Below are 18,590 nucleotides of genomic sequence, written 5' to 3'. Positions count from 1 at the left end.
GACACAGGCGAGGGGAACGCATTCTCCGTGCAACTGCGATGTCCGCCTGACACTGTCATTTAAGACACGGGATCAGCACAAGGTGAAAGATAAAAAGCCATCAGCCATGTTCACCTCTGAGCTCCTCCTAGCCGCTCTCGATGAATTAGAGTGGAAAGTAATCAGGGGCTTTGAAGCAAAGGGCAGGACACATTAATCCAGAATGAAAATCTAACAAGGAAAGGCGACACAGGGGAAGGCGTCATAATCTTGGCCACATGGTCAAGACAAGCTTTTGTTTCAAATAACATTCTATGTGCAATATAGTGGCCGTTTGTCCGTGATTGCAATGGAAAGCGTTAGACAATAAGCACATTTAGAACGTGTTAACCCCTTCGTGACAAAGGCTGATTTTACTTTTTGTACCCTTCGTGACAATGGCCGTTTTAACATTTCTGCGCTGCTCGTGTTTAGCTGTAATTTTCTTCTTTCCCGTTTACTGAACCCACACACATTAGATATTGTTTTTTTCAGGCCAAGAAGGGCTTTCTTTAGATGACATTGTTTTGATTGTATCATATTATTTACTATTAAAAAAAGTATAAAATATAGTGAAAAATTTAGAAAAAAATGACTGTTTCTAACTCTTAGTTGAAAAATCTTTTACTCATCTATAAAAGGTAATAAAAAAACCTGCTAAATAGATTCTACTATTTGTCCTGAGTTTAGAAATACCCAATGTTTTTATGTTTTTTTGCTTTTTTCTGCACGTTATGGAGCAATAAGTACAGGTACCGTTTTGCTATTTCAAAGCCATTTTTTCCAAATCTGGTAATTCTTCCCCCCATGTGCCATTTCGGGTATCTTTGAAGCCGGCCAATGCAATTTACCCCATCAAGTCATATTTTTGAAAACTAGACAGCCCAGGGTATTCCAAATGCTGGTATTTTAACCCTTTCCAAGCACTTATTCTACCATCAGCCTTTGTCAAACTTTATGGTAGTAATTTTTTTGCATTTGTTTTTACACACACATTTTACTTTAGGTATAAATAAACAGGTTCTGGTATATGTCACTATCAAAAAACACCCCAATATGTGTTTAGCAACATCTCCTGAGTACAGCGATACCCCACATGAATGATTTTGCCTGGCTGTTCGGGGGCAAAAGAGCCACATTTGGGGCATGCACATTTTTCAATGTTGAACTTTGGCATTTGGGGATCCACTGCCCGTGCCCTATTTGGTACATCTTTGAGCCGGGCCATTTCAGTGTGCCCAACAAAACCATATATTTTTGAAAACTAGACACCCCAGGGTATTTTAAATGCTGGTATTTTAACTCTTTGCATGCACACATTTTACCACCAGCATTTTTTCAAAGTTTGCAGTAGTATTTTTGTGTGTGTATTTTTCCCACACACACCTACTTTATGTATGAATTTACAGCTCCTGGTATATGCCGCTGTCACACGACACCCCAATATGTGTTCAGCAATATCTCCTGAGTACAGTGATACCCCACATGCATGGGTTTGTCATTTTTGGGGGGAACTAAAAGGCCACATTTGGTACGTGTGCATTTTTCTAATTGGAAATTAGATGTGTGGCCATCCTTCCCCCCGTGTTAATTGGGACCTTGTTGAACCCGGCCAATTCAATTTACCCCATTAAATCATACATTTTTTAAAAGTAGACACCCCATGGGCATTTAATATGCCAGTATTTTAACTCTTTCCATGCGAGAATTGTTTTAAGCTAATATGCTAATTTTAGGACTTGCTCACAAAAATATATTTTATATATATATATATATATATATATATATATATATATATATATATATATATATATATATATATATATATATTTTTTTTTTTTTTTTGCCTTTTTTTAAATTTTTTTAACATTTTTTTTCAACTTGAAGGTTCCCCTGATAGTGAAATCAGTGGGAAATTATTTTTACATTTTACTGTTTTTTTACAATTTTTTTTCTAATTATTAAATTTTATTTTTAATTTATTTTTTCTAATCACACTGTGATTAGAAAGCTGAGCTCCATTGACTTGCATGGTTGAATGCAGTACCTATATTCAACCTGCAAGTGGAGCCAGAGTTCTCTAGAGGGTCTGGAGACCGTCTAGCGAACTTTTTAGACTTTATTGTGTCTTTATTGAATTTTCCCGGACCGCCGCCATCTTGCAGATGGCGAAGATCACCAGCAGCTGCGGCTGTGACCGCTCTCCGGAGCGGTCACAGCCCATCCAAAGGTAAGTGTTTGGTGTCGCTGGATGCCTCCTGATCGAGGCATTCCAGCGACACCATTTAAGTTTAGGAGGCGATCGTTGATCGCCTCCTAAACGCTTTTAAAACAGGCGTCCGCCGCCATACAAAGTATGGCGGATGTTGACGCCCCGGGGAGGGGCCAGAGATGGCCCCTTTGTGCCGATAATGGCGTTGCTGAATGCCTCGAGGTCGAGGCATTACAGCAACGCCGTTTCGGTGCAGAAAGCGAAAATAGATCGCTTTCTGCACCCGTTTAATGACGTGCCGGTCCTGGCACGTCATTTGTCGTTATCGACATGAATTTCCGTGACGTGCCCGGACCGGCAATTGTCATCAAGGGGTTAAAGGCTGCCTTTCACATGCAAAATCCACACAATTGGTTGCAGTTTCTGATGCGTCACAAAAGTCAGATTGTCAAAATTTTAATGTCAATCATTTTCCTAACGCACTACAGAGAAGATCAGAAGGCGGAGAAAACGCAGCAGAAACTAGATTTAGAAAATAAGCAGATTTCACATCATCAACTATTCATTTAAGGCTTACACATAGCTTTTGACCCATTACCGGACATCAGTCCTTCTCTCCCCGTTGATAACTTAGTGCACCGTTGTGACTTTCCCCATGCCAGAATCCTCCAGGACACATACAAGTTTATACAATCAGCTGTCCCGTGACATGCAGTGCTCAGACATGATGCGTGAAGTGCCCAGTGACTAGCAGTGACAGACGTGAAGCACACACGGAACTTACACCTGCTACTCAGCGTGCTCTTCTCGCTCTGAGTGCTGCACACTGATGACACACTTGAAGTCCTCTGAAGGGTGGGTACTTTAGATGGTACTCTCTGTCTTGGTTGCGATCTTGTCAAGACTGCTGCGGAAGCTTTCACAGAAATTGACTTCCGTTTGGGAGAGTCTAGTACTATCCCTGGCGGAGATAAGAAGTTTGGATGAAACACTAAAGACGGGAAAAAACTTCTGCACAGGTGATAAGACAAACCAGACACATAAAAACAGTTCTTCACTAGAGTGACCTCGACACCATCTATCCAGGACCCAGCAGTCTGGACCCTCACATGATCAACATTGATTTTAATGGATCCAGCAAGAAGTCTTTAAAGAAACTAAACATTGCAAATATATCGGCTTTTAATGTAACTGGCAATCCAGCTTTAACAAAAACAGCCCAGGTAAAAGTCACCAGATTTAATGCAAAGTATCTTAAAGCACCTTAAAGCATGGCACAGAAAACCAAAGAATCAGCATATAAGGACGCTGGATAACTAGACCAATATCGTTTTTGTCCTGCACAACGCCCTTTCGCTAATAACTTTCGATTCAACCGACCCGGTCATCGTAGGCGTACAGGCTGCACTTGCATACCGGTAATATTATATCCGTTTCACTAATAATAGAAACACCAACAAGCATCTCAGACTGCATATTAATTAGCGATACCAATCTCATTAAGGATAACTATGTTAGTCCACACACTTTTAATCAGACTTTTTTTTAAATCTCTTTTCTTTCCTGGTAAATGCTAAAATGATGCACCATTTTTCATCAAAAGTTTAAAGGAAGTGAAAAATCGCGATGCTCTTAAGGAAGCTCTTCTTTCCATAGACTTCAAACTGGAAGGTGTTGTGCAGAAATGTGGAAGGTTGTACCTTAGCACTTTACATTTCTGTGGTGCAGGTTTTGCAAATGCATAGGAGGATCCTGCAGAATATCCCATATGCATTTGCCTTAAAACACATCTCCTTGCACGTGATATACTTACCACCAGTCAGCTCCAGCATTGGCTTGGGGAACACGGCAGGCAAGGGGGCTACACGCATGTGTAGCAAGTGATTTCAATGGCATGACTTTCTGCCACTGATTGACCTACAGAACTTAAAACTTAATAGAACACTAAGGCCTTCTCTGAAAAAGGTATACCGATAACAGGAGGAAGGCCAAAGGTCTCAATTTACCATCAAAGCCACTGTATCTGGCAGACGACCGGAGATGAAGCCTAAAGCGAGTTGGCCATAGCACAGAGTGTTTGTTGCATCCTGGGTTCTTGTAGGCCAACACTGCTGTTCTGTGACCATCGGGGAGCATCCATGTCCGCTGTCCAGGAACTTGAGGAGAAAGAGCCATGCCTGAAGGCCCTGTAACGTGTGCAGGGGTGACTATTAAACGGAAGTATTAATTACCAATCCACTTTCCGGAATTCTTCCATTTGTCCGGCGTTTCACTTCTAGATCCTGTGGGTCTACAGCAAGCCCATCAGATGTTGACCTGTCGCTTTAGTTCAAATGTTTTTTCCCCATTTAAAGTCAACTTGGAATTCAGAAGATCGGCTTTGGGCCTTTGCACCTCGTATCATATGTGGAGTCGTCGTGCCTTCCTGCAGTGACTTTGCTGCACTGCACACCCCTGTGTGTTTCTTCTTTGTCTGATTCCTCTTTGCCATGCCAACAATCGCACACCCCAGGGATATCCCGCGCACGGGTGGTTGGGATAAAAGGGAGTGATGTCAAATTCTATGAAATATTATGATTGAACTCGTACTAAAGGGGCGATTTCCAGAGTTTTTAATGATTACCACATTCCCAAAAATACAGCAGCATTGGAGCTTGTCTCTGTTTTAAACACTGGCTCAAGAATATATCATGGTATATAACGCTATATTTTTGCCTTATGCCATAAGGGCTAGTGGTGAAACGGCAATTAACGCATACCATTGTTTGTACGCACAACAAGGTTTACTTACATGCATTCTGATTTTGTTAGGGCACGTTTACAGCATTAACGCAATACACTTACGTATACATACTACATAAATCATATTACCGTATTTTTCGCTCCATAAGACGCAGTTTTTTTCCTCCCAAAGTAGGATGAAAAATCAGCCGCGTCTTATGGAGCGAAGATGCAGGGAGGGGGGGGGCAACGATATACCGTATTGGCTCGAATATAGGCCGCACTTTCCCCCCACTTTAAGACTTTAAAGTGGGGGTGCGGCCTATATTCGGGGTCTAGCGCCCGGGACATGCAGGCAGCGGGGTTAGGATACAGATCCCCCGCAGCGGTGCAGGGGACCTGCATCCTACTCCCCGATACGCTCAGACAGCCTCCCCTGCCAGCACTTCCCACGGGGGGGGGTGCCGGCACGGGAGGTTGTCTAAGCGCATCGTGCGGATGCGTTTTACCTCTGCACCCCCCGCGGACTTACCGGAGCAGACTCCCGGGTGTCTTGCGGGGTCGGCGGGGGACGTCTACGCAATACAACTTCCGGTGCCGGATGTGCCGCACCGGAAGTTGTATTGCGTAGATGTCCCCCGCCGGCCCCGCAAGACACCCGGGAGTCTGCTCCGGTAAGTTGGGGAAGGGGGGGCAGAGGGGGACAGTGGCAGCGTATCTCGGGGAGGGAGGACAGTGGTAGCATATCTCGGGGAGGGAGGACAGTGGCAGCGTATCTCGGGGAGGGAGGACAGTGGCAGCGTATCTCGGGGAGGGAGGACAGTGGCAGCGTATCTCGGGGAGGGAGGACAGTGGCAGCGTATCTCGGGGAGGGAGGACAGTGGCAGCGTATCTCGGGGAGGGAGGACAGTGGTAGCATATCTCGGGGGGCGGGGGGGGGCAGAGTGGCAGTATGTTTTTTGGTGCTTTTTTAAAGAAAAAAACTTTTTCTTTAAAAAAGCACCAAACTTTTAGGGTGCGGCCTATATACGGGGGCGGCCTATATCCGAGCCAATACGGTACTCACCAAAAGTGTCCCGGACAGTCTCTGTCTCGCTTCGCCGTCCAGGGGAGGTCTTCATCTGGAGACCGCCGCCTCTCCTCTTCTCTGGTCCGTTGCGACGGCTAAGGGCGGACTGGATGGAGAGGACGGGGGGATTTGACGCAAGCGCCGTGTCACGTATGGCGCCGGCGCATGCGCAGTACGGCGCTTGTAGTCCAACTACACTTCCCATCATGTCTGACCAGCTTTTTTCTGTGCAGGCATGACGGGAGGATGATGTCCTTTTTTTATAGCCCATTTTTTAGCTCAAAATATTTTTTCCTTTTTTTTCTCCTCTAAAATCTAGGTGCGTCTTATCAGCAGGTGCGTCTTATAGAGCGAAAAATACGGTATATATTTATAATAGGGTTGCAAAATTGGGCCCTATCAGTGGCCTAATTGTAAGCGGTGTAGCAGTAAACACAAAATAGGCACATATCCAGAAAACTCTCCAAGACAACAAAGCAAACTAACTATAAACGGCACTACTTTACTGGATGTGCGAATCGCTATTGTTTAGTTGATCAAGAAAAATAAGGCAATCAAAGAGATTGACATACTCTATAAAGACATAAAATGAACCGCTCTAGACACATTCCCTAAAGAACAAACCCTTAACAGGGTGCAGTTCTCCAGAGGCCTCCCTTTTCAGGATGCGGAGGTCCTGCCGCTGGTGTGTTGGGCTAGCCCCAATCACCTTAAAACTGAAAGTAGGAGGGGAGTGGGCGGGGAGTGGGCGTGTCTCAGTGCCGCTCCCACGACTTGGAGACTCTCCGCGGTGACTCAGACCCGGAGAAGAGGTGCTTCTCCCATGGTTATGCCTATCCTACGTATGATCAAAACCCGCTGTGTAGAGCACTTTATGAACAAGTTCACTTTGGAAAGGATGTATCATGCATGTACAAAACTTACACATTGCCACAAGCTGCTAGTTTTTTTTTTTTGTGCGAGGAATTTCAGCAACTGTTCTTTGCTTTTAAAATAACAGCAACTTAAGGACTGCAAACTTCCTAGCGTTCCTTTATCTTATATCTCCCTCTGCTGTCCGCTCTCCGCTGTACACTATGAATCCGGCGACGCGCGCTGGTTAAACACAGTGGCAGTTCAACTGAAAGCCACACAGAGGGACGACCTGTAGCCCGGAATTAGGATTTGATGCTTTCACACCTTTTTAGCCAACTAACCTTACAGTGTAATGACTGACAAAAGGTGGCAGAAACAGCATATCAAGAGATTCCGTGTAAAGGAGACTGATGTATGATCTGCAACTAAAGACTAATATATTGAGTAAAATATACAATGTAAAATATTTACTGAATAAACATATTTCAGTCAGTCTACAGCATATGTCAACATACTAGAAGGTATTTAGGGCTCCTAACGACACAGACAACACACAGAAGAAGTGTATGATGCCAAGCAACTGAGACAACCATAGTACAAAGTGGCACTGCGCATGCACAGTCAAGATACACATCAGTATGCGGAAAGGTCACTTAAAGAATTCCAGTATGGCAATATAAAAACTAGACGCCATTTAGCATAAGGGTTTATTCACCAACAGGATGGTTGTATTTCTGTTTCGGTACATCACTATACATTATGAAGGGCCATCAATGATAGATTCGCTTTATTAACTATACACTGTACAGGGTTCCCAAGCTCTTACTGCAGCAGAAGCTCACCGAGTCGGGCCCTTACGTCCAAGGAAGTTAAGGAACTGAAACAAGTCTCCAGCCAACCCAACTTATAACTCTATTTATTGAATAAACCCCATAGTGTTTCACCGAGAGTGGATGCTTCAACACATCAAAGATGCCAAAGTTTTCTTGTCAAACTTTAACGGAGCTGTCTACTCTAGCTGATTAGACTGTCCACGGGTGACACAGTCGTAGCCACCGGTGACACCGTGTTTTCACAGAATCCACATGACCGTCAGGTCGGATAGACTTATTGATGTTATTGACGTACGTGCTTTGCCTGTGGATCACATTGGGTTTAATCATCAGAGAAAAGCCTGCGTGAAAATTACATTAGCTGAATTGGGAACAGCATGCCGATGACAAGTCAGTAAGGAAATACTCCGGGCACAAATGGACGATGAAATGTTAAGACTGCTTATACAAATGATAATGAGTCATATGTTGGGGCTTGTAATTAGTCATTCTTGAATGCTACCTGGAATCTAAAATCCTGATCATACAGTACTAATCACAACGATTCGGCACACTGTGTACAAACTGCATGCTCAGCTCTGCCCAACCTGAGCGTTAGGAGGAATCGGTGGCGTACTCGGGGAGGAGGAGCCACACATTGGTTCTTAAGTCTCCCGGAAATCGCCGCTCTCTCAAAGCTTCCCAATCTTCTCCACCGACCGCTTCCATGCAAGAAAAGAAGCAGAGCTGCGGGAAAGGAGACGTGGACATGGAAGCGGACGGTGGAGAAGGTAGAGAGACATTGAGAAAGTGTAAGAGCGAGCGCAAGTGTTTTTACATTTTAAAGTGGAGGGGGGGGCGCCAAGTCCAATCTCTAGCACGTTAAAGCAATACTTTAATTCTCTCCTCTGAAGGTTTAATCACATGAAAACTCTTGGTGCACACTTGTAAGACCCCTGTGTGCAAACATGGGAAGCGCTCCCAATAAGTGACGCAAAATCTCAGCCCATAGATGGGGTGCTCACAACTGCAGCTTCTCCCCAAGTTCTTTTTTTCCTGAGGTTAAACGAATGCATGTGCCAAGTATTTACATACGCATTAGCTGTTCAGGAGACACCGGACTGTCCTTTATTTTGCTACTTTATTAAAGGCAGATATTAAAGCCAAACTTCAGTCCTATGGGAAAGACTGCAAAATGTTGCTGACTCAGTCTACTTATGAAAGTGGTAACAATAAGTTATCACCTAAATCTCTGTCATTTGTTAAGCCCATTTGGGCCAATTCAGGGCTTTGTTAAACGCTGAAGACATTTGCAGATTATGCTGAAACCAAACACAAAAAGCATGTTGAGACCTGCATGATTTACCGGAGAATACTACATCAGAAAATAGCTCCAACATAAGTAACTCGGTGCACACAGCAACATTTAGCCAAGGAACCCTGTCTGCTCCTTCCCAAAGGGCTCTGCAGATTCTTCTTGCCCCCGGCTCCACAGAACTCAAAAGCAGCACTGATCATGGTCCAAAAAGGTCCCCATTGGAGCGGGGAGCAGCAAGACAAAGGGTTACTAAAGTAGCTCTAGATGCCCGAGCCTGGAGTGATATTAAACAGGTTATATAACCACCTATTATTGAGCACCTGTAAGATTTCGAAACTCTGATACATGCAGACCAGAAAGTATTTTGGCAACAGTCACGTCAGCAACGATTACATAAAGCCCCAAGTTATAACCTCTGCCACATGTCTCGGCACGCATTTTACCAATTTGTATCATTCGTCACAAACGGGAAAATGCCGCAGTCACTACTGAAACCCGATAATGATACCTTGTAACTATAAAATCAGAAAGGCAACCTAAAGCGTACAGGTGATAAAAATCACAGGAAAAAGGTCCTCTTTATTAAAGAAAATACAAAACAAAAAGGCTGTGGTGTGAAAGTCCACTGGCGTAGGGGTTGGTGGACCCCGGGTAGCACAGCTTATACTCTATCAGTGGGTGGCTTGTTGGGTAAAGCACATGGCAACCTCCATCCCGCCAAAGATCTCCTCTCCTCTTAAACAAGTCAGTTACCAAATTCTGATCCAGAAAGATTACTGGAGGCTGAAGATCTGCCGTATACAGTATAAAGTCCCCAGATAACGAGCAGATTTGATAAAAATGATAACTACTGGCTAACAAATTAAAGACTGCAAGCTTTTGAGATTATCTAGGTCTCTTCATCAGGTATATTACCGTATTTGCTTGATTATAAGACTGTTTTTTTCCAGAGCAAATGCTTCTAATTGGGGTCGTCTTATAATCAGACCTCAAATAGAGGTCTGACTATGAGACTAAGATCCAGATCCCCCGCACCGCTGCAGGGGACCTGGATCCTTTTGTGTCCCCCCCTTCCCCGACTGTCAGAGATCAGAGTTCCCCGCACCGGTGCCGGTGCGGGCAACTCTGATCTCTGACAACCGGGGAAGGTCTGCGCGATTGACGCAGACAACTCCCGCTGCTAGCCACACCTCCTTCCGGCTGCAGCGTAAGTTGTGTACGCGGATCGCGTGGACGTCAACCCGCTGCCCCGGTATACAGCAGGAAATTGGAAGCCCCGGTAAGTGTGTGTGTGTGTGTGGGGGGGTGTTAAATGGGGGCATAGGGAATTTCCTGAAATGCCTTATACCTCCCTATATGCCACTCTGCCCCATAATATAGGGGTATAAGGCATTTCTGGAGGCAGAGTGGCACAAAGGGGGTTATAAAAGGCATACCATGGGGCACAGTGGCATATAGAGGGTTAAAAGGCATATCATGGGCCACAGTGCCATATTGGAGTGGCAAGCCTGGGGGCAGATGTGCGTAACTGGGGGGCAGGTTGGAAAATACAAGGAAATAAAAACAAAAAAATATTTTTCTCAATTATAGCTTTTATTAAAAAAAATGTAATAGTTTACATGAATTAACATTTACTGGTAAAACCTTTTTCCTATAGGATCGTCTTATATTGAGGCTTTTTTTCCTTAATTAATATTCAGATTTTGGGGGGTCGTCTTATAATCGAGCAAATACGGTATATTTCAGTTAGCCAATATCAGCATCATCTTTAGCAGATTGGCTCTTTCGGTGACCAACATAAAAACGCTCTATCTTTACCGTATGTAATTGCACTACCGTATGTAATTGCACTATAGCCCTGGCTCAAAAGGAAAACTAATGGACCCTTTTCTTGTTTTCGAGTAGACAAGCCCATGACAGGACTCTACTATACACATTCCCCCATCCATCACAAATTGCAGGAGATCATAGATGATACACGCTGCCCTATACTATTTAATCAAGATTGAAAATCTTACCAGTAAGCTTTTGTGTGCTTGTCTTGGGAGAGGAAGGCACCTTGACAGTTACGACATTCCTGCCGGTGCTACCCCGCCTCTGATCACTTGGCAGGACTCGGCATTTGACGGTAGACACAGGTTGGCCAGTTGTGTTCCTCAGGCAAGAGAGTAGGTTCTTGTTCAGATTCCTTGTTGGAGTCGCCAATTTCACAGACAAAGGCTGAAATAAATAAGTACATTTGCATTTCATTCATTTACTTGAATAGTGCAAGCAATAGCATTGTTTAAGAGCTCAACATCTTGTGGTTATTTTTTTTAGCATCATATTCTGTAGTGTAGTACAATATGTATGGGTTCATCAGGGTAAAAAAAATCCTGCAATCAATTAGTGATGCTTTTGATGGTAATCCCTGCTTCATAACTAAGTGGGTAGGCAAGCTGGAAAAGGCCTCTCAGAATCTGCAAAAAGACAAAAGCAGAACAGAACAAATTGTATCATTTATAACCTAAATTAAGGTAGGTGTGTGTGTGTGTGTGTGTGTGTGTGTGTGATTTAGTTACATGGTAAATGCTAAAATTCAGAACTCAAAATTATTCAGTCCACAAAGCGAAGTTTAATACTAAAAAGTAGCAACAATGCATTAAATCAGTGAGCGTGGCCCAAACACAGAATAAAACGGGGTCCTCATTTGGCTCCACTGCTTATACATAACTTTCCACAACAAATGTTATCTTCGGACAGATCAGACGCACTGATTTCTTTACCATGGAGGAACGTGTTAGAGGCGCGTTAAACCCAGGTACGCGCACACCAAGTTATGCCAACCGCAGAGCAAAACAATTAAGTAATTAGATGCAAATCCTTCTGGCGCTCTCTCTGAGACAATCCCATTTTCTGCGGAGCGACTAAAACTCAGACGGTTCCAACAGGGACTACGATGTTCCAGCCTTAGGCTTTCAGAAGGTACCGAGGACTATAAGCAAAGTCAGGTGATTATATAATGTTCTCGGAGTACTAAATCCTACGAAATATACATTCAGAAGACTGTTCTAGGTGTGTGCCCTCCTGAGATGCATAGATACTTTATAATTACATTAAAAGAAAAATGACTACAACTACAAACATCTACAGGCCTGCGTACTACAGAGAAACAGACAAGCAGACAGAGCTTGGATGAGTAACCAAATACGGACGGGAACAATTAAGCACACCAGTGAGATTTGTTGTATTTATTATATATACGTGTCAAAAAAATATACTGCTAATCTGCCACATGAGCCACCTAAGCATGGAAGCCTCTATGATTACAAGTTTTGGTTAAAACAAGAACCTCAAGACAGAACGGCTATAACTGCTGCACTGTGCTACCGGAGACATTATAACCACACCTGTAATTGGTTTAATGTAGAAATCACTGCTTGCGAGTGGGAAGATACAAAATATCTTGGGCTTTTTTTGGTCCTTTAGCTCAATTACGAACATGCCAGGATGCGCATGAGGACGACATTTTTTCCTGCTATTCACGAAGAAGAGTCTGCCACGGAGAATCCTCTAAATTGTAAGCTTGCATGCAGGGCCCTGTTAGCCTTAGTCTGCCAGCTCGAGTTTTGTCACACCATATGAATGTATTTAACGTAAGAAGCGCTGCGGAAGTTGTTGGCGCTATACATACACACACAAATACATACACACACATACATAAACACACACACCATTACATAAGTTAGGGTGGGTAAAAGGTGATGGAAACCCTTCCATTTAATTTTAAGGGTTAGTAGAAGTGTTACTAAACACTCATCTACAGACACCAGACAAGCCAAAAGGCTTGTTTTTTCCCCTCAGAAATCTCATGGTGCTGCCACAGCCACAATGGATTCTGGTTAGGTGCATGCAAATAAGGTTACCCAGAATCCCTTGTGGCTGTGGCAGCACCATGAGATTTCTGAGGGAAAAAACCAAGCCTTTTGGCTTGTCTGGTGTCTGTAGATGAGTGTTTAATAATACTTCTACTAATTTATGTGTATTTATATATATATATATATATATATATATATTATATATATACACATACATACACATACATATATACACCTAATGCAACAGTAAAGTTTCTTTAGACATGTAACTATCCTTCATGCAGGGCAAAAATAGGTTTTCACTTAAGTCATTTTATTATTTAAGGGAACTGTCCAGCTTGTGCAGTGCCACCATTTGCTACTCTCAAACCAATGTATAGCCATGCATAGCTCATACTGATAAAGGTAGATTTTATTTGGCTTGGTGAGTGGAATTCAGTAGCCTGCGCAGTTTTCCCCTGCACTTCGCTCATAGCCATGTCTACAAGATGACCTAAAAGAAGGTAAGGGGAAAGTGGCATGTTGTGGGTCCTTATTTGCATGTCTGTGCCCGGTACCCTTACTGTGAGTTCTGAATGTATATGACTGCTTATTTGGAAGTAAAACTCAAAAGCAGAAAGCGAACCCAGCTAAAGCTGCACTGAAAACCCAGTGACCTTTCTGCAGCTCAAGGCCTGGGCACAATTATCTTCCTGCAGGTAATTCACACGGCAGCCAGTAGATGGCAGCAGGGAGCTAGCACAACAGTTTAGCTGTGTTTTTAATCTACTCTGCGACATGGAAAATGTGTAAGAATGAGTTGCGCAAGCATAAAGGAATGCAACGTGCAAGTGCGGCTGGTAAACAAATATGCGCGTTACGCACAAGCATTGTACATAAACACACAAAGCATTTAATGTGTAATAGACACAATGTCTATTATATAGCACCAGCAGATGCCACATTGCTGTTCATAAGTCCAAATAGAAAAAATACATTAAAGGAGGTAAAACATTTAGATTTTATATTAAATACAGAGACATGCAGGTCATATATACACATACAGAGTGTTATATATAATGAGTACGCACATATCTTATTTAACCAGACAGGGGGGATACCTCTAAAGCTGCCCCTGAAACTACAGACAAAAATATCAAACGTTAGAAACTTTCCACAACTCGGGAATCTCCGTTTGAATGAAGAAAAGCAGAGCGGTTCCTGCAGAGTATTCTCCGCTGACCTGCCTGCCCACAGGAGGGGGCAAAGCAAACGAGCAGCAGGTCAGACTGCTCAAAGCAAACCCAAATCCAAAACAAGTCTGACCTCAATACATTACCTGAGACTAATCCAATCAACACGTTACTGCTGAACAAACTGCAATACAGGTGCAATACAGATAATTACGTGTGTTCCACCCAGACTACAGCTTGTTCAGCCCGGAGCGGACGGCTGCATATATTATTCCAGTTTAATGATAACTGGTGCTTCAATCGCTGGTATATCACACAGACTACCTCAACATCTAATAAGCCCTGCTATAGCAATATGGCCACTACAATGAGAATCCTTGTGATGGGCGAATAAAGGGTTAAGTTCATTTAAAAAGTTAAAGTAATGAAAGAAATTGGTTTGGCGCTCGTGGTTTCCTTGATTCCATCAAATAATCCATTAAAAACTTTAACAGAGCTGTAACTGTATCTCAGCTACACAAATGCTTTATGCATTTTGCGCACCAGATACTTAATCATAACTTTTTGTGTAGCTAAGATAGCCCTGAGATCACCAACCGATGGAATAAAGGAAAGCGTGAATGCCAGATCCGTTTCTTTTTTTTTTATTTGGATTTACTAATTGATGTTCATCGGGCACAGCAAGGAGCAGGCATCAGCTTCCTACTGAAGGGATCGTCTTTTACTCTGGCCTTCCAGCCAACGCAGCAGGCCAAGGCTTTCTTACTTTGTTTCTAAAAGTTGCCAAGTGCGGCCATAACAATTCACTAATTAGAACTTGAAACTAATTTAGACTGTAAGCTCTGGTGGGCAGAGGCCTCCCTTCCCAAGAGGTTATATTATACTTATTGCCTGTAGACCACCGTATCCCCCCTTTATTATGAACTACAAACTATACTACAATACTGTGTATGTGCCAACATATACATGCGGCTAACCAAGTGTATATTAAAAGTACAAAATATTAAGAAAAAAGTGACAATGAGCAAGTTACGGACCTTAAGATGAAGATGGTAAGAATCTTTAAAAATCACTCATGTTTATGGAGGTCCCCAGTGAATATAACCAGTGTAAGAGTCATTCCCACCACCCAACGTGCCACAAAGCACCGAATATGTAAAGACAGACTTCTACAGCGGGGGATCTCTATGTTGAATCCCGCAGAACAGGCAAACCATGTAATCTGATCAGTTACTCTTTCTTGGGGTAGATTTCATTTAAAAAAAAAGACATTTTGAAGAAAACATGGATGGCACCTTAAGTCTATAATATATATTTTGAGAATAGTCATTTCATAATGCGACTTAAGCTTAGCTTGCAGGGAACGCGGCGGGTGACATTCTTTTATTAGAAAATACACAGATTCAATATAAATTGCCCCAACGTGGCGGGGTTTTTTTTCTGCAATAACTGATTGGATATTTAAAGTGCACATTTCTTTACGGCACACAATTCTGTAATAAAGCTCCAGAAGGATAAAAATGTTGACTTAGAAGGTTAGACACTAACACAGCTCCCTTGCCGTTGGGGTTTGCCAAGCAGCGATTAAAAAAAAAACAAGCTAAAATTTATACAAAACTGGAAGCCCGCTGGGTCGTTTTGTTGCATCCCACACTACAGATAGTGCCAAAGTTTAGTGCAGAAATTCTTTTTGGAAACACTGGTTGCTATTGTAAATCTGTGGTTTACGAGGAGTAATCATTTGAAACACGAGCCGTTCAACAGAACATGTTGACGTGAACACGAGTTCCTCCTATACCGCAAATATTCGATTGTTACTATACCCAGATACAACCGCAAACATACACAATATATGCAATATACATCTTTAGGGTCACTTGAACGGGTGTCACATTCAGTACTCTGAAAGGATCATAACATTTGTGGAATGATCCGTAATTACCTTGTTTTTGTTTATAATAATGCAGAGTAATTGTTTATCGGTAATTCTATAAAAAAAGCAGCCACTCATCTCCTACAGAAGCAGACGTTAATCTAGATATACAGTGGACACCAAGTTAAAATACTATATGATGTTAGGATAATTTATCTTTAACTGCTCGTCTATTAAAACGATTGCTGGCAGCAACACTTATCGGCATATAAGACACACAGACTCACCACTATGTTGGCAAATATATCCCCTGAAATGCAGTTGCCATTCTGGGAGTCTTCTCTGTCGTAAGCATCATCGTTGCCGTTCTGCTCGATCTTGTCTGGCCCCATGGGTGCCGCATTCACGGCAGCAGGCTTCGGGAAAGCCTTCGCCTTTTCACTTTTGTTTTCTGTCAGTCTGGATCCGGCCGTACAGGTTACAGCTGCAGCCGAGCGAGAGGATCGCGTTGAATTGGAAGAACTGGCTCTTTCGAGCTCATCCGTAGTCTGCTTTAACACAGCAGTTCTGGGAACTTTACCTGGAGGAGCTTTCGAATGGGTTGGGACATGTGCACCTTGGCTGGAGAAGAGCTGCTTACTAATTGGTTGTTTCTGCGATTTAGCAATACCTGTTTCAGCTCTCACGTTGTGCTCTAGAAGAGTTTTTTTTCTTAAAGTGCTGGTGGCAGACGACTGAGTTCTTGGAGAAGCAACAGGTGAAGGTGCTTTAGATGAGTGTGTAGGGGATCTGGGAGAAGGTTTAGAGGATGAAGACGCACCGTCTTTAGCGTTTAAAGCTGGTCGGGTCAACACCTTTGGTTTTACATTCTTAAAATTGGGTTTAGGAAAGCTTATAACATCAGTTTTCTTTGCTTTGCTAGTTGCTGCCCCAACACTAAGCTTTTTATTATTGGGTTTCATCATGCCATTTACAGAGCCAACTCTGAAAGCGTCGAGGCTACTTTTTTGGGGGTCCTTCTCAGAATCCACACTTAGTTTATTGTTTGGATCATTTCCTGGAATGTCTTCCAATACCGGAACAGCAAAAGTAATATTTTTAGATTCCGGTAACGGCGTAGATGTATATGCCTGCCTAATCGATTGGGAATTAGGGCTAGATATTAAAAAAGTGTCCTCGCAACCTGGCCCGGACAGGTTATTCAGAAAGTCTTTTGACTCTGTACTGGAAGACAAACACCTATTAGAGGACTTTGATGCGTGCAAGTCTTCAGAATATGTACCATTCATGTTTTTGGTCTGGAGTCTGTCTTCCATCAGAAATACTGGAAGAACTGCACCACCTTTTCCATTACGCTCATCTTTCCCATTCCGGTCCATGACTGCATCAGCAGGTCGCAAAATGTGGTTTTCATCTATCCTGTCCTCCGTGCTGCAGGTAATCGCCTTTGAATCTTTTGCGGTTGCGTCATTGGTGAAGACGCTAGGCTCTGGTGTAGCAGATGTCTCGATCTGCCCCCCTTCTTTGGAATCTCTGTGTTGAGGCACTTCAAAATAACTCAAGTCTTTTGCGAGCTGCTCACTGCCCGGACAGCTGTCAGGCACGCCATTTGCCCATTTTACAGACCCCGAAAACACATCAATGGAGGAATTTGGTAACACTGAACTTTCTAATACAGAGGTACTCAGGGGTTTTTCAGAGCTGCTTGAAACAAAACTATTTTTCCTCACAACCATCTCATCGCTAAGGTCCCATGACAAAGAAACCATGCTTACATTTGATTTATTTTTATGATTTACACCGTCAGTGCTTGCACCTTTATCAGTGACCGTAAGCAAAAGGTCCCGCTCAGCAGAAAAACTTCTGCAAACCTCACCAGTTTCTTTCAAAAATAACTGTGTAGTCCTTGACAGCCCTGACTTGTTAAAATATTCATCTGTGGACTTCTGTAAGTAAAGCACAGACTGCTCCTCATTGCCCTTCATGTCAGACTGTGAACAAGCATGAGCTGTAGTGTGTGATGAAAACGAGTCCTTTAGCCGTGCGGAATCCTGGTTAATGTAATCCAAAGTTTCATCTTGTTCACAGAGCTGCTTTAATTTACCAGTATCCTGAACTTGAGACAACTCATTCTTCAATTTCATTCCATCTTCTATGCCCTTGCTTATATAGTCCACCGTCTCATCCAATTCAAAGGAACAGGGCACCTGTACTGCATAAGGGTTGCCATCGTCTTTTAGACTCTTGCCACCTAAGCTGGTACATTCAAAGTCCACGGTACCCGGGATACCAACATGGACATTCCAGTTGTGCTTTGGGAGCTTGGGAATATTTTCCGCTTCCGAAATATCGTTTCCATTGTCGTCATCCACATACAGGGGGAGCAGACAACCGTTCCCCGCTTTCTCTGTGTTCAGTACATTCATTGTGGTGTTCCAGTTTCACACAACAAATTCAGGGCATTTCAACATAAAATTATATACAAGTCTGTATTTCATTACATCATCCTTTCACGATCCAGCATGCCAGCCTCAATGTCTAGTGGGGTCAACCTGCAAGAGACAAGAAAGAATTAAAAATGTATTTGCACTATTCACTCAAATAAATAAATCTGGGGGAAAAAAACTAGCTTAATGTGCAGGGGCATAATTAATGTGTTTAAGATTACCCTCAAAACATCTTG

The 18,590-nt window shown here is 43.0% G+C and overlaps 1 protein-coding gene across 1 annotated transcript; it reads right to left on the bottom strand.

Annotated features, from left to right (window-relative positions):
* Positions 1-11,386: 11,386 nt before the first annotated feature.
* LOC149285592 (microtubule-associated tumor suppressor 1 homolog) lies at positions 11,387-18,333 on the bottom strand. The gene is made up of 2 exons (XM_089495187.1): positions 16,195-18,333; positions 11,387-11,464 (listed from the first exon to the last, which is right to left on the bottom strand). Exons 1-2 carry the CDS (start codon positions 18,331-18,333, stop codon positions 11,387-11,389), a joined length of 2,217 nt encoding a protein of 738 aa, XP_089351313.1.
* Between the last annotated feature and the right edge of the window lie 257 nt (positions 18,334-18,590).

Source organism: Sceloporus occidentalis, unplaced genomic scaffold (genome assembly GCF_023333645.1).
Source record: "Sceloporus occidentalis isolate IW3139 unplaced genomic scaffold, rSceOcc1.0.p SCAF_77, whole genome shotgun sequence".
NCBI classification, from domain to species: domain Eukaryota; kingdom Metazoa; phylum Chordata; class Lepidosauria; order Squamata; family Phrynosomatidae; genus Sceloporus; species Sceloporus occidentalis.
The sequence above is the reverse complement of the archived record's forward strand: the minus strand, read 5'-3'. Positions and strand labels throughout refer to the sequence as shown.

Bases quoted from the DNA above. Each gene is read 5' to 3' on its own strand.
- LOC149285592 (XM_089495187.1), bottom strand. From the start codon at position 18,333: ATGAATGTACTGAACACAGAGAAAGCGGGGAACGGTTGTCTGCTCCCC. The intron at 11,465-16,194 runs GTGAGTCTGTGT...GTCTTTTTGCAG, and splicing joins ATATATTTGCCAACATAGTG to ATTCTGAGAGGCCTTTTCCA.